Source organism: Erpetoichthys calabaricus, chromosome 2 (genome assembly GCF_900747795.2).
Source record: "Erpetoichthys calabaricus chromosome 2, fErpCal1.3, whole genome shotgun sequence".
Taxonomy (NCBI): Eukaryota; Metazoa; Chordata; class Cladistia; order Polypteriformes; family Polypteridae; genus Erpetoichthys; species Erpetoichthys calabaricus.
Genome location: NC_041395.2, coordinates 220,390,461 through 220,403,530, shown reverse-complemented (window position 1 = coordinate 220,403,530; position 13,070 = coordinate 220,390,461). Strand labels below are relative to the sequence as shown.

General features: G+C 39.8%; 1 protein-coding gene across 1 annotated transcript in view; it reads right to left on the bottom strand.

Moving 5' to 3' along the window:
• Positions 1–1,969, bottom strand: part of LOC114646827 (2-hydroxyacylsphingosine 1-beta-galactosyltransferase-like) — a 32,004-nt gene extending 30,035 nt beyond the window's left edge. Inside the window, exon 1 of the mRNA XM_051922670.1 lies at positions 1,697–1,969. Within this exon, the coding sequence (XP_051778630.1) occupies positions 1,697–1,748 (52 nt within the window). The 5' untranslated portion in view covers positions 1,749–1,969. The remainder of the gene's footprint in view (positions 1–1,696) is intronic.
• Between the last annotated feature and the right edge of the window lie 11,101 nt (positions 1,970–13,070).

Genomic DNA, 13,070 nt, shown 5'->3' with positions numbered 1-13,070 from the left:
TTCTTACCACCGATATCACTAAGGAGGGGTATTGTCTGTTATATTATATCTATATGGATTTGGGCTAAGTAACATGCTGCAATCACAAAAGAACCTATTCCCAGTGAGCGAATGAAGGATATACTCCCGGGTGGGGATTGGTCATATTACAAAAATATTGGACCTTTTGCTTTGCACCCTCCCCCATCATAACCTATCATCTATGGGGAGCGAAAGCTTTAGATTTGTCAAAATTTTCCATCTCCAGTTTTCTATGGATCTCAACGTTTTAGGGTCCCCTGGTACAGACAACATTGATATTTCAATGATGGGTGTGTGTCTGGGTGTCATAGTTTCTTGAGAACGGTCTACAGTTAAAACAACTAGACGGAAAAATACCAAACTCAAAACTTAAGCCTGTTATGAGATGATGATGTGCTGATTAGTTTTTGAGCCGAATTGTGCAGAAGAAAAAGGCAATTTAGAGGAACCCTCAAATTACTTTTTGATAATATCTTGAGAATTATGGCAAATACCGCAATTCTGTAATTAATTATGAATTCTTCCCATCAATTGCTATCGTGATGACCTATTTTATGATCAGAAAGATCAGCATCAGAGCAGTAAGTAATTACTGGAATGTTATAGAATAGTTTGGATAACTTGGATCCTAGGGCACAAAACCTACTGTTGCTCATGTCCAAATTTTTTTAAATTATCTTTACCACTTTGTTAATTTTCAATATATGTTATAAATTTCCCAGACCATTGGGCTTTTTGTGAAAAGGTTAAAATAAAACAGAGATACTAGGTAGACCTACTGAAACAGTGACATTCGTTATTCATTATTCTCATTCTAATTCTTAAAATAGTATCAAATTAGTTTGAATTTTACAGCAAAATGCAGCCAATGCTTTTGTTTATAACTGAACTACATAAATAAATCTTGTAAAATAACAGAACATAATATTTGGTAATACTTAATACCAATACTACTAGTTATCATTAAATGCTGCATCAGTATTTTATTTCAATAATATAAACCTCTGAAAGGGTGAAAAAGTCAAATTTCTGTTACAGTTGTGAATTTTAGCCTTTAAACATTTACATGATGGTGGCATGGTGGCACATTGGTAATGTTGCTCTTTCACAGTAAGGAGGTCTGGTTTTGCACCCTTGGTCCTCCGTGCATGAAGTTTGAATGCTCTCCCCATGTCTGTGTGGGTTTCTTCTGGGTCCTTCTGCTTCCTCCCAAAGACATGCAGGTTAGGTGAATTTATGACACTAAATTGACCAGTGTGTGTATTCATCTTGTGATAGATTGGCACCCTGTTAAGGGTTTGCTCCTGCCTTGCCCCCTATGCTAGCTGGGATAGGCTCCAGCCCCACCGTCATCCTATTCTGGATTCAGTGGATTAGTAAATGACTGACTTTTACATTGAAAATCATTTTAATATTTCAAACATTTGACACAACTCTTCTTCCTTATGTACTTCTACACTGCAAAAAAAAAATTAAACAGTTAAATGTCTAGCATCTGAGCTACCACTCATGTAACCATCAAAAACAGTCAGGAGCATAGAGTAGTGTACTCACTAAAATGAATGCAGTCAACAGTTATAATTCCGTCATCATTAATATTAAATGGAACTGTTTTATTATGTAAAATCAAACCAACTCAAGCTAAATAGTTCAGGTAATGTAACGTTTAACTTACAATATCCTCTAACGACCCGGGGATGCGCGAGACACAAGAACGGAATTAGCATCTTAACGCCGATTGCTGGCGAGTGGCCCTAAAAATACCGTTGGTATCATCGGCAAAGTTTCCGCCCGCCCCTCAGGTCTTCAGCAGTACCACGCACTCCCAGGTGCTTGTTATGTACGCCAACCAGCTCCGCATCACCTGGAAACAGAGGCAAACCGGATACCACATCCCTCTGCTCATTATGTGCCGACCCACGGCTAGGGTCAAATGCGAAGCTTGCAGGCGGTTACACATCCGATCCGATGGGAGCAGTCGGGAGACGTGTGTCACCGTGGTGCTCTTCTAAGTGTTGTGTCCACGCCCTCTTATAGGCTACGCACTGGCTGCTTTATAGCCGACTTTCCCGGTATTCCCGCCCCCTCAGACAATACACCGCGACCTGAGGATCATGAACCCCTGAGGTCCGGACCCTGACAGCGTCACAATACGGTACACGTTATATCTAGCTGCATGATATTAACAATACAATTTACCAGCATTACACTATTAAAAGGAAAAAAAAAATCATAATTAGCTAACCCTTTGGATGCGGTGCGCCGTTTAGTAAACGAAAAAACTAATGTGCATTGGAGAAGAAAATGTTGGCTTTTCTGATATAGGATATGCTAGAGCTTGGCCAGTATATTGAAACGAACTCTACATAAATCACCTTCCACAAACAACATTCTGAACACACTGAAAAATTACTTGCTAACCATCATTAAATGTTTGTTTCTTAAAGTGCAAAAAATATGGGGGTTATAAGGGAGAATTTGCAGCGTTACTGCAAAGGGGCGTTCCCTTATGCAAATAAATTAACTTTATGCTAATTTAGAATTCTGCACCAACATCAGTTTACGGTAATGCAATTATTATTTATAAAATAGTCTTTCGCATTGAAACAATTTTTGATATTGACAGCTAAAACACTACTTAACGGCATATTTACACGTATCTATCTGTTTAAAATCTATTGATTTTGCCTGTTTATTGTATTATAGTTATAGTTTACAATATTATAGTTTATTTTACTGTGAAAATATACGGTTAATGTTGTTTATTATTACTGTATATTTTTTACATTTATTATAATATTTTACATTTGTTATAAACACCCCGAATGATGGCGCTTTACCCTAATTCAGATTTTTTTTATTCTAAAAAGCAAGCAGCAAACATTTCTTTATACATTTTGATTAATTTCGGGGCCCCTGTAACCCGCCCAGCATTGCGCTGCAGCTCAGATTACCCCAAGGCAGAAGTCTGGCTGTGGGTCGACTAAGCTGATTATGAAGCTCTTTTGGGAACAAGGTTGAAAATTGATGGATGTCGCTCTCTGTTAATCTGCAATGCAAATTCATTTTTCAATACAACACGTGTCTGCTTATTTTTTTATTTTTTTTGTAAGAGAGACTGCATTCCAGCTCTCTGTCTTTGTGTCCTCCGAGTCCTAATGCAGCTCAGCAGTTCGCGAGCCCCAGCACACTTTTTATTCCTTACTTCACCTTTTCCTTTAAACACTGCCTTGACGATGTGAGTGACCCTGCAGGCTGACCGTTTAGGAGCTACAGTTGGGGACAATTTCTGACGGTGTGTCAGGTCACTCTGTGCCAGATCTCCACAGTGGCAGCTTGTTGGCTGTCACCGGAGCGGTATTGAGAGATGCAGCTAATGACTCTGGCAGCTGTCTTGACGGCAAGTTGCGAAGGTGAATAAATAAATAGGGCCTTGGCTGGGCTTTGCTCGGGGTGAATCAGCGCAGAGAAATCGCTAACAGAGGGGACAAGCGACTTGTGCGTGTGCCGTTTCAGGCTGGCCGAGGAGCCGATGAGTCACCTTGCCTTGTGAAAGTAATGCGCCGCGCCGCCTCGTGATCTGCCATCTGTCGGCGTGTGACGGGACTGAGATCGGTCGAAATGCTGCTCGGTAAGCTCCGCGTCTCTTCTATACGTCTCGATCTATGACGTGTCTGCTTATTTTTGTGCCTGCCTCCATCAAGTGCAGCCGGAAGATCGGGTGTCATATGACTGGTGGGGAGCTAAATATACAGTGAAAGTGCTCTTCTTGTAACTGGAGGTAGACCGTCTGCTGCCTGAGTTCTGTTTATTGCAATGCGTTGTTCACTAAGCGCGCTTAGCATAACATTCACAGATACAGTATGACCGCATTGATTTAATAGATATAGGCGTTTTGTTTAGGATTCAATGCCAAATCCATGATCGAACATCAAGGTAACTGTAACATCAACATCACCTGCAAGGGTTGCAGTCAGCAGGATTGATGAACGAACTGAATTCACATGCGTTGGGAAATATGTGATGGTTTCGGGAATTTCGGCGAAATGCATTGAAGTCTTTGGGGAAGGAGAAACTGAACTAGTTTTGAGTGGAATATAATGGTGCAATTGTCTTATAAGTGTCCTGAGGGCTTAGGAAGAGTCTGTCAACTGTATGGACTGATTATAGTGTCCAAAAATGTGACCTGAGCTGTGAGGGAGCAGTGCTAACCACTAGGACACTGGACCTCTGTGAGATAAAATTAATAGAATTAAAGGAATATTCCTCCCCAAAATGATTTTTTTTACATACTAGGGGGCTTTGCCCCCTGCTCGCTTCGCTCGCCAACCCCCGTGTTTGGTTTTCCTGATACACACTTTTAAGATTTTTTTTTCTTTGAATTTTTCCTATTTCATTAGTTTCACTTTTATTTCAGAACTTCTGTAAAAACAATATTTGTAATCTTGCGAGTCCCAATATGCTGAATCTTTTTAATGAGGTCAGGATAGGTTTCTCTGTTTGGAATTTCAGCACAGACAAAACGATCTACATCATCAGCAGTCCATATTTTTTTTTACAAAGTAAAAAAGTAAATAGAGTTCTGCATTGGACTCCTGTCTGTAAAGTCGTGCTGTTTTCCTCTCACAGTTTCAAAAGTACATGGGGTTACCAAGGTGATACCCCAGCTTTTGTCTAGGTTTTTGTACAAGGGCTAGACAGAACGTTTTTGACTCCTGGGGTAAATTTAGCTTTTTAAATAAGCAGACAGATAAATATATATACATGAACAAAGTAACCAATAAATGCATGTGCGGTAAACTCCGTTTTTGAAATTCTCAAGATTCTTTATTTGTCACATGCATAGTTATACAGGTCAACACGCAGTGAAATGCATCCTGATCCGCTTATCAAAAAACTGTGCAAAGTTAGAAGAATATCAGTTAGATCAGTGATGCCCAACCTACGGCCCCTGGGCCATATCCGGCCCATGAAGGTGTTACATATGGCCCGCTCTTTTATTCCTATATTCACATAGTTATTTAGTGATTTATGAATGTACGCTAATATTAGAATAACTTTCAGTCGGAGACGATCCCTGATGGTGCCGGAGGGTCGCTCTTTACTTAACCCTAACTGTTTTCAGAAGCCAGACAAACAAATTTTGTTAATTCTTTCTTATCTGTGGTGCTAATGGGGTCTGGTATGTCTTTCCCCACCCCACGCCCCTCCTACCTTCGAATAATGACCAACCACGTTGACTCAACGTCATTGAGGAACGTTGAGGAATGGAGCAGAAACTCGCGTCGTAACATGTGTGGCGTCCCCCTGCGCCTTACAAGAAATGCTACGGGTCATCGTAATTGCAATATTTTCCCGTGTCAGACAGTTCGCCTTCGGCATTTGATTTGTGCGGATGTTGGTATCGGTGTAGCCGTGGAAAATGCCGGAAAGGAAGAAACGAAAGGTTGACTCGGAGTGCAGAAATTTTCATGAGAAGTGGACAAATTTGTATTTTTTTGTACAACAAGATGAGAAACCACTGTGTCTCATCTGCAAGGAGACGGTTGCAGTGTTCAAGGAGCACAATATTAAAAGACACTATGAAACTAAACACAAAACAAAGTATGATCAATGTGTTGGTTTGCTGCGTGAAGAGAAGATTGCCAAGTTGCGTGAAGATGTTGGTGGATTAACAAAACTGTTTAATAAAAGCAGAAAAGAAAACGAAGCAGCAGTTCGAGCGAGTTTTCGGGTTGCTCACATATTGAGTAAGGAAGCCAAACCATTTTCCGAAGGTGAATGTGTGAAAAAGTGCATTCTTGCAGTGGTAGAAGAACTGTGCCCGGAGAAAAAGAGTGCAATTGAGACTGTTAGTTTGTCTCGAATGACAATCACAAGACGAGTTGAAGATTTGGGAAGCGATCTTCTGCTGCAACTGAAGACGAAGGCGGGTCAATTTGAAATGTTTTCAATTGCTGCTGATGAATCTACAGATGTGACAGACACTGCTCAATTGTTGGTGTTTATTCGTGGTATAAACACTACTTTTCAAATTACTGAGGAGTTAGCAGCATTGAAAAGTATGAGTGGAACAACTACTGGGGAAGACTTGTTCAGAGAAGTATCATAAGTGATCGACGACCTTGGGCTTGACTGGAGTAAACTTGTAGGAGTGACTACGGATGGTGCAAAAAGCATGGTTGGACAGCACAATGGGTTGGCTTCCAGAATAAGTCAAAAAGTGCTCGCATCAAATGGTTCTCGACCATTACAGCTCCACTGCATAATTCACCAGCAGAATCTCTGTGGAAAGCAATTGAACTTAAAACATGTTATGAAGGTCGTTGTTAAAACTGTGAACTTCATAAGGTCGCACGCGCTTAATCACAGGACTTTCAGAGAATTTCTCAACGAAATTGAATTTGAGTTTAATGACGTTGTATATCACAGTGAAGTTCATTGGTTGAGTCGAAGCAAAGTGTTAAAATGGTTTTTTGACCTGCGGCACGCGATAGATATCTTCATGACTGAAAAATCAAAGCAACTTCCTGAGCTTAGCGATCCCTCGTGGCTATGGGATTTAGCAATTTTGTGCGATTTAACGCAATATTTGAACGAACTCAATATAAAATTGCAAGGAAAAAACAAGCTTATCTGCCATGTGTATGCGGATATAAGTGCATTTCAAGCTAAATTGAGACTTTTCATGCAACACGCTGAAAGGGAGCAATTGGTGCATTTTTCAACCGTGTACTTCACTACGACAGGCACAGATGAACATTCACTTCCCAAAAAGAAGAATGGTCCAACTTCTGAAGCTGCTGAGTGAAAATTTTGAGGAGAGGTTTGCAGATTTCCATGACCTCGGGAGTGAAATCCGTTTGTTTGAAAATCCATTTCAGTTGACGTTCCCACTGCGCCAACTGATTTACAACTGGAACTGATTGAGTTACAATGCAATACGTCTCTGAAGGATAAATTTAGAGAAAAATCTCTACCAGAGTTTTATGCTGAACTGTTACCAGTGAACTTTCCAAATTTGCGAAAGGAAGGACTGAAAATGACCACGGCGTTTGCGAGCACATACGTTTGTGAACAAACTTTCTCTGTGATGAAGAGAGCAAAAACCACGTTCTCACATTACAGACGATCATCTTCATTCTGTGCTAAGGATCAATGTGACAAATCTTGACCCAAACATTCCGAAATTGGTTTCTGAAAAACAACTGCAGACATCGCACTAATAAAATAAGCATCGGATGATGAGTCCACCAATTATTGATTTTTCATTTCTTTTCTTTTCTCACATTTCGGTAACTAGAATAATTTTAAATATTCATATTTAATTTTCGCATACGTTGTGGCCCGCGAAATTCACAGCAAAGTCAAGTTTGGCCCCCATATTATGAAAGGTTGGGCACCACTGAGTTAGATTAACAAAAAGTCATAGATTGAAAGATGACAGTATAGTAGAACATAATAAATAAGTAAAATTATGTGAATAAAGTAGAATTAAGTGTTAAGGTGCAATAGTGTAGTAATTATTGCGCAAAACCAAAGTTAGACTGGTGCATAGTTAAATGAGGCAGTTTGTTTGTTTGCGCTATTGCGATCTTTACTTTCTTTTTTTTATATTTTCTAATTTTCCTACTTTCATATCCTTTAACTTTCTCCACATGTGTATAGCGCCATGTGAGCCTTTCTAATTTCCCTGGTTTCATAGTCTCTAACCTGCTCCGCATGTGTTTAGCGCCAACGTTTGTAAACATCTCTATGAAGTTCTACTTTGTCTTTTACTCATTGTCATTTAATTCTGAGCCGGATTGGACGTGCTTTTTTTTTCAATTCCGCTTGTTCCGGGCTGATAATTACTTTCCTTATTTTCTGAACTTGCACCTCGATTATTCTTTTTTGCTCTTTTCTTTTCTCCACGCTGCTTTCTTCTTCGTTTAGATTTCATTTATAACGTACTGTCCTTATATGCTTTATATGCGCTGAGAGCCCTGGATCTGTGTGTGCTCAAATCCTTCACAAGACTGAATGTTTTGCTGCCTATTGTCCTATTTGATAGATTGTAAATAGGGCATGTCTTTGGTGTTGCGGGTGTTTAAAATGTCTTCCGAGAAGATCACATATCGTAGACTTGCTTTTCCATTCCTGGATTTTCTTTTATATATAGAGAGATGTCACTTACCCCATGTAGTTTGTAGTGATGGGTGAGAAAAAAGATAGTAATTTTGAAGTTTTCATTTACAATGGAGAGAGAAGGTTCATGACATAATAGAACCCTATGGTAACCAAGGCTGTACAATGGTGAATGATGTGAAAAAGTCATAGAAAAGAGAAAAAAAACACTCACATTACTAGTGCCACACAATCCACACGTCAGTTATCCAATCATAATCTCAAAATGTACAAAACACATGCATTTTTTGCTAAAATATTGTTAAAGTGATACTCCCGGAAAAATCAGCATACTTCATAAACTGGAAATGCCTTACCGTAATACTGCACTTCAAATTCAATACACATGACTCCATGATTTGCCACTCCGCCCAATTCATGGCTTGAGAATGTGCTGTTTATGATGCATTTTTTCCCAAAGTACCTGTTTAAAAATATTTTAGTAAAAATGCATGAGTTTTGGAGTGACACGGTGGTTATGTTGAACCACTGAATTTGCATATTTTCCCCTGTTAGAATGAGTGTTTCTTTCAGATGCTCTAGTTTCCTCTCACAACACAATGGCATGTAGGTTAGGTGAAAAGGCATTGCTAAATTGGCATGTTTACCCTTTGATGGACTGGCATCCCCAGCACAGAATGTTCCTACCTTATGTCTAAGCTCCTCCAAAATCTTGCTCAGGATAAGTAGCTTTGAATATTGATGGATGGATGAATGCCTTTTATGTGTTCTAAGTATATTACTGGATAACTGACAGGTGTTGGAGTGGGTAGGGATTTACCAGCTTGATGGTAAGTGTGGCACATGCAACACTGGCTTCTACAGCTCTGTGATGTCACACTGGCCTTGCGAAGCATCATGAGGAGCTGGGAAAAAAAGTTTGACTAAGCCAGTCACACTATGAATTTCTAGGGAAAAAGTTAGCAAACAAGGTCACCAACTAACCCAGCAAATTCCAGGCATGAAATGCTTTGGCAAATTTTGCCCATCGATACTAGTTAGGAGTATACAGTCATTCTGCAGATCAATTCAGTTTCTCTTTGTATTGCACTCTCTGCTGAGTGCAGGTTCAGAGCACTGTAACAAGTTCACAGGAGAAGTACAATTATATCCACCTTAATAAAAGGATACGTGTGTCTGACTGTGTCCATCTGGTTGCTATGTCTCTGCTATTCCAACAGATGGTGCATCACAAACATTAACACTGCTTTTACAAATCCCATACAAAATGGCTTATAACAGAGACATGAAGTGCATGGTGTACTGCAAACTTTAATGCTGAGGTCTATTTTGATTATTTAGATTTCAGCCTGTCTTAGATGGGTAGCAAAACTAGTAAACATAATCAATTACTAAGTACACAATTCACATACACAAAGTTATCAATATCAGCTATATATCAAGCACAAGACATTATGCTGACCAGAATGTGGCTAAGTGGCATCTTGAGCTTCACCCATTATTAAGTAGGACCACCAGACAATGCTAATTTTGAAAAAGAAACCAAGGAAGGTTTACCTTTTCTACTTTCAGCAGTATAATGATCCCATTTCAGAGAATGACAGAGTCCTGGTGTGCAGCGAGCAGGTACATAAAAAATACATTTTTCATTATCTGGTGGCCTCATGCCGTCCTGCAAACATCTAGCTGCACAGTGGTTAGCAGTGCTCCTGGATTCCCCAGGGCCCTGTGTTTCAGTCAGGCGATGTGCTTAGTCCGCATGTTCTTTCTGCATTATTGTGACTTCTTCTTGTTCACTTCAAAGCCATTCAATTCTAAACCTGAGGTATAGCAGTTTCAATGTAGGCATTTCATGGCCAATACATTTTCCTGAGCAGATGGTGGTTGTGAGGCTCTCATTTTGCATTTACCGTATATATTCGCGTATAAGTCGGGTCTTGATACCCGTAAAATCAATCATAAAATCAGACCCCGACTTATATGCCCATTCCAAAATACGACACTTAATTTTAAAATTTTTACATCTTCCTGGTTCCTCCAATCTCGTACCAGTTTCTCAGACACTTTGAATTTTGTTGTAGCGGTGCAGTTACCAATTTCTTTCACCACTTCAATGACTTTTAATTTAAAACCAGCTTCATATTTTCTTCTGATCGAACGCTGCATCGTGGATAAGGGATGCTCTTACGATAAAGGTGTATGAGGGTGTGAGATACAAAACAGTGTAAACGTCACTTTGGAATATTTCAGGTATTACCATGTGGTCGCGTAGGCACAATAAAAAGAAAAAAGGCAGTGTGCTCTGTGGTTACTCTCTCAGGTGGGCGTTAGCATATCATAATCTCTTGGACCAATAGCGTGAGCTTTCCGCATTCGACCTATACAACAGACATTATAAAATAGCGGAAATTATATGGTAAAATCAAGCCCCGACTTATCCACTGGAGAACTTAAATGCAAGTATATACGATAAGTCTTTATGACTTTATTTTGCCAGATGATGATAATGATGTCTAAGAATATCCCAATGATATGAGGCCAACTGAGACAATCCAGGCACCATGCCATTGTTTAATGAATTTATTGTGACACAAATGGGGCATGAACTTATAATTCTCATTAGACATTAGCTAAAAAGGACAAATTATTAGTTAGCTAAGGTAATGTTTATGTTAGAGGTGTCTGTATTCATAAAGGAAAATTCTGGTATGGCTCCAGCAGAATTTTCATGCCAAAAATCCAGCTGCTAAGAATCATAGGGGATGATGGATTACATGATACTCTTGCAACTTGTCATCACAGTTTCAAATATCCCAATACAGGCTGACATATTTTGGCAGCCCTTCACAATGGAACATCTTTTTCTGATCTGTCATATTACAACAAACTCAAAACATCAAATAAACTTTAGTCCAGACTCCAAAATTCCATGTGTCTCTCTTGTTTTTGCAGAGCTGAACGCCTATTTTCCTTCATGTCCTAAGGCCACCATTTCTTTTCTCTGTTTTTCTTCTTCTTGTAGAATTTATTGGGCTCTTTTCTGTTTTGTGGGTTTTGTACGCCTACCAAATCCAATCGATTTTGTCCTGGCTATACGCAGAGCATTATTACTGAGTCACTGGGGATGTCACATTACTAAATAGACAATCAAGGGTATATGCTGTGACTGTCCACAGCTCTTTAACATAACATAAATAAAAGCTATTGCTGAAACCTGCCGATTAAAGTTATGTAGTGCAACAGGGGCTTTAAAGGTTAACCCATCAGTGCATAACATCTACTTGGACCGATTTCTAAGAGTTTTGGTTATAATGTGATGCTTCAGGTCATGAGGTCTCCATTATCATAAGTGACCAACTCCTATTTATACTCTATTGAACACTTGGGGTGAAATTTTAAGAAATGATAAGCGGCTGTATAAAATCCAGGAAATATACACGTTTAAATATACACGCTCATTATTCTGTTAAATGAACTAAAGCCAACTCCAGCAATTTAATCATCTGCACAGTTTCTGACGGCTTCAGATTGTTCCCCACTAAATAAGAGAAATGTTGCACGGTAAGTTCACACCATTATTTTTTGTGAGGCTGAAATTAGCTTCTCATTTGCAGCTGCTTGTTCAAGATGGTTCTTTATTCACACGTAGCATCGGTGACTGCAGCAAAAGACAGTGGTGTGAACTGCGTTCCATTACCTTTACTATGTAGCAGGAAAGCAAAGCCTTCTAAACTTATACATCCATCTGGCCCAAGTGTCAAGTTTAAATTAGGTGGTGGCAAATCACAGTATCTGACAGGAAGAGGATTTGTGGTGTTGGTCCACATTTGTCTTCATACTTGGAATTTTAAACAACAGCCCTTTCAATGACAAGTCTTGAAGAAAGTGGGTATAGTAAAGGTGCCTAACAAGCATCCAACTTAATAAAAGGATCAGTGTCTGAGTGTCTGTGTATCTGTGTGTGCATCATGTTGCTATGTCTCTGTCATTCCAACAGATGGTGCACCAAAAACATTTGTAGTAATAAAATGCATTGCGTTTGTCATCTCAACAGATGTTTTATCACAAAACACTTGCATTAATGCATTTTCTTACTACAAATGTTTATGATGTGCCATCCTTTGGAATGATTCAAATACATTCCAATACATGGTGCACTTCAAATTTCAAATTGTAACGCTGAGGTCTACATTGGTTGGTTAGATTTCAATACATCTTAGACTGATAGCACAGCTAGTAACCAATAATCTGACAGTCCCTGCAGTAAAGCTTGCAGTGACAAACCTAGATGTTAACATGTGGCTTTTAGGAACTGATGTTTTAAGACATTTCTCACATTACTTCAAGAGCAGATGCCCCATCATTAAACCACATGTGAGATTTGGGTATGAAAAGGACGCAAATGTGGCACCCACACATTGTGGCTGTATAGAATGGGGCAAACCTTGGCAGCAAATAGGAACATCCATCCATCCATTTTCCAACCCTCTGAATCCGAACACAGGGTCACAGGGAGCCAAACCCAGCCAACACAGGGCACAAGGCAGGAACCAATCCCGGGCAGGGTGCCAACCCACTGCAGGACACACACAAACACACCCACACAACAAGCCCAATTTAGAATCGCCAGTCCACCTAACCTGCATGTCTTTGGACTGCGGGAGGACATTGACGGGGAGAACGTGCAAACTCCATGCAGGGAGGACCCGGGAAGCGAACCCAGGTCTCCTAACTGCAAGGCAGCAGCGCTACCACTGCACCACCATGCCGCCCCAAATAGGAACAGTAAAGGAAAAAATCATGTTGCACCACTTTTCTTGTCAACTTTTAAAAAAACGTTGTTTTAAATCTGAAAGACTTTTGGGATGCCAACCGGGTCGTCCCTTTTATTCGTCACCAGACAAAATGAATTGAACAAATAT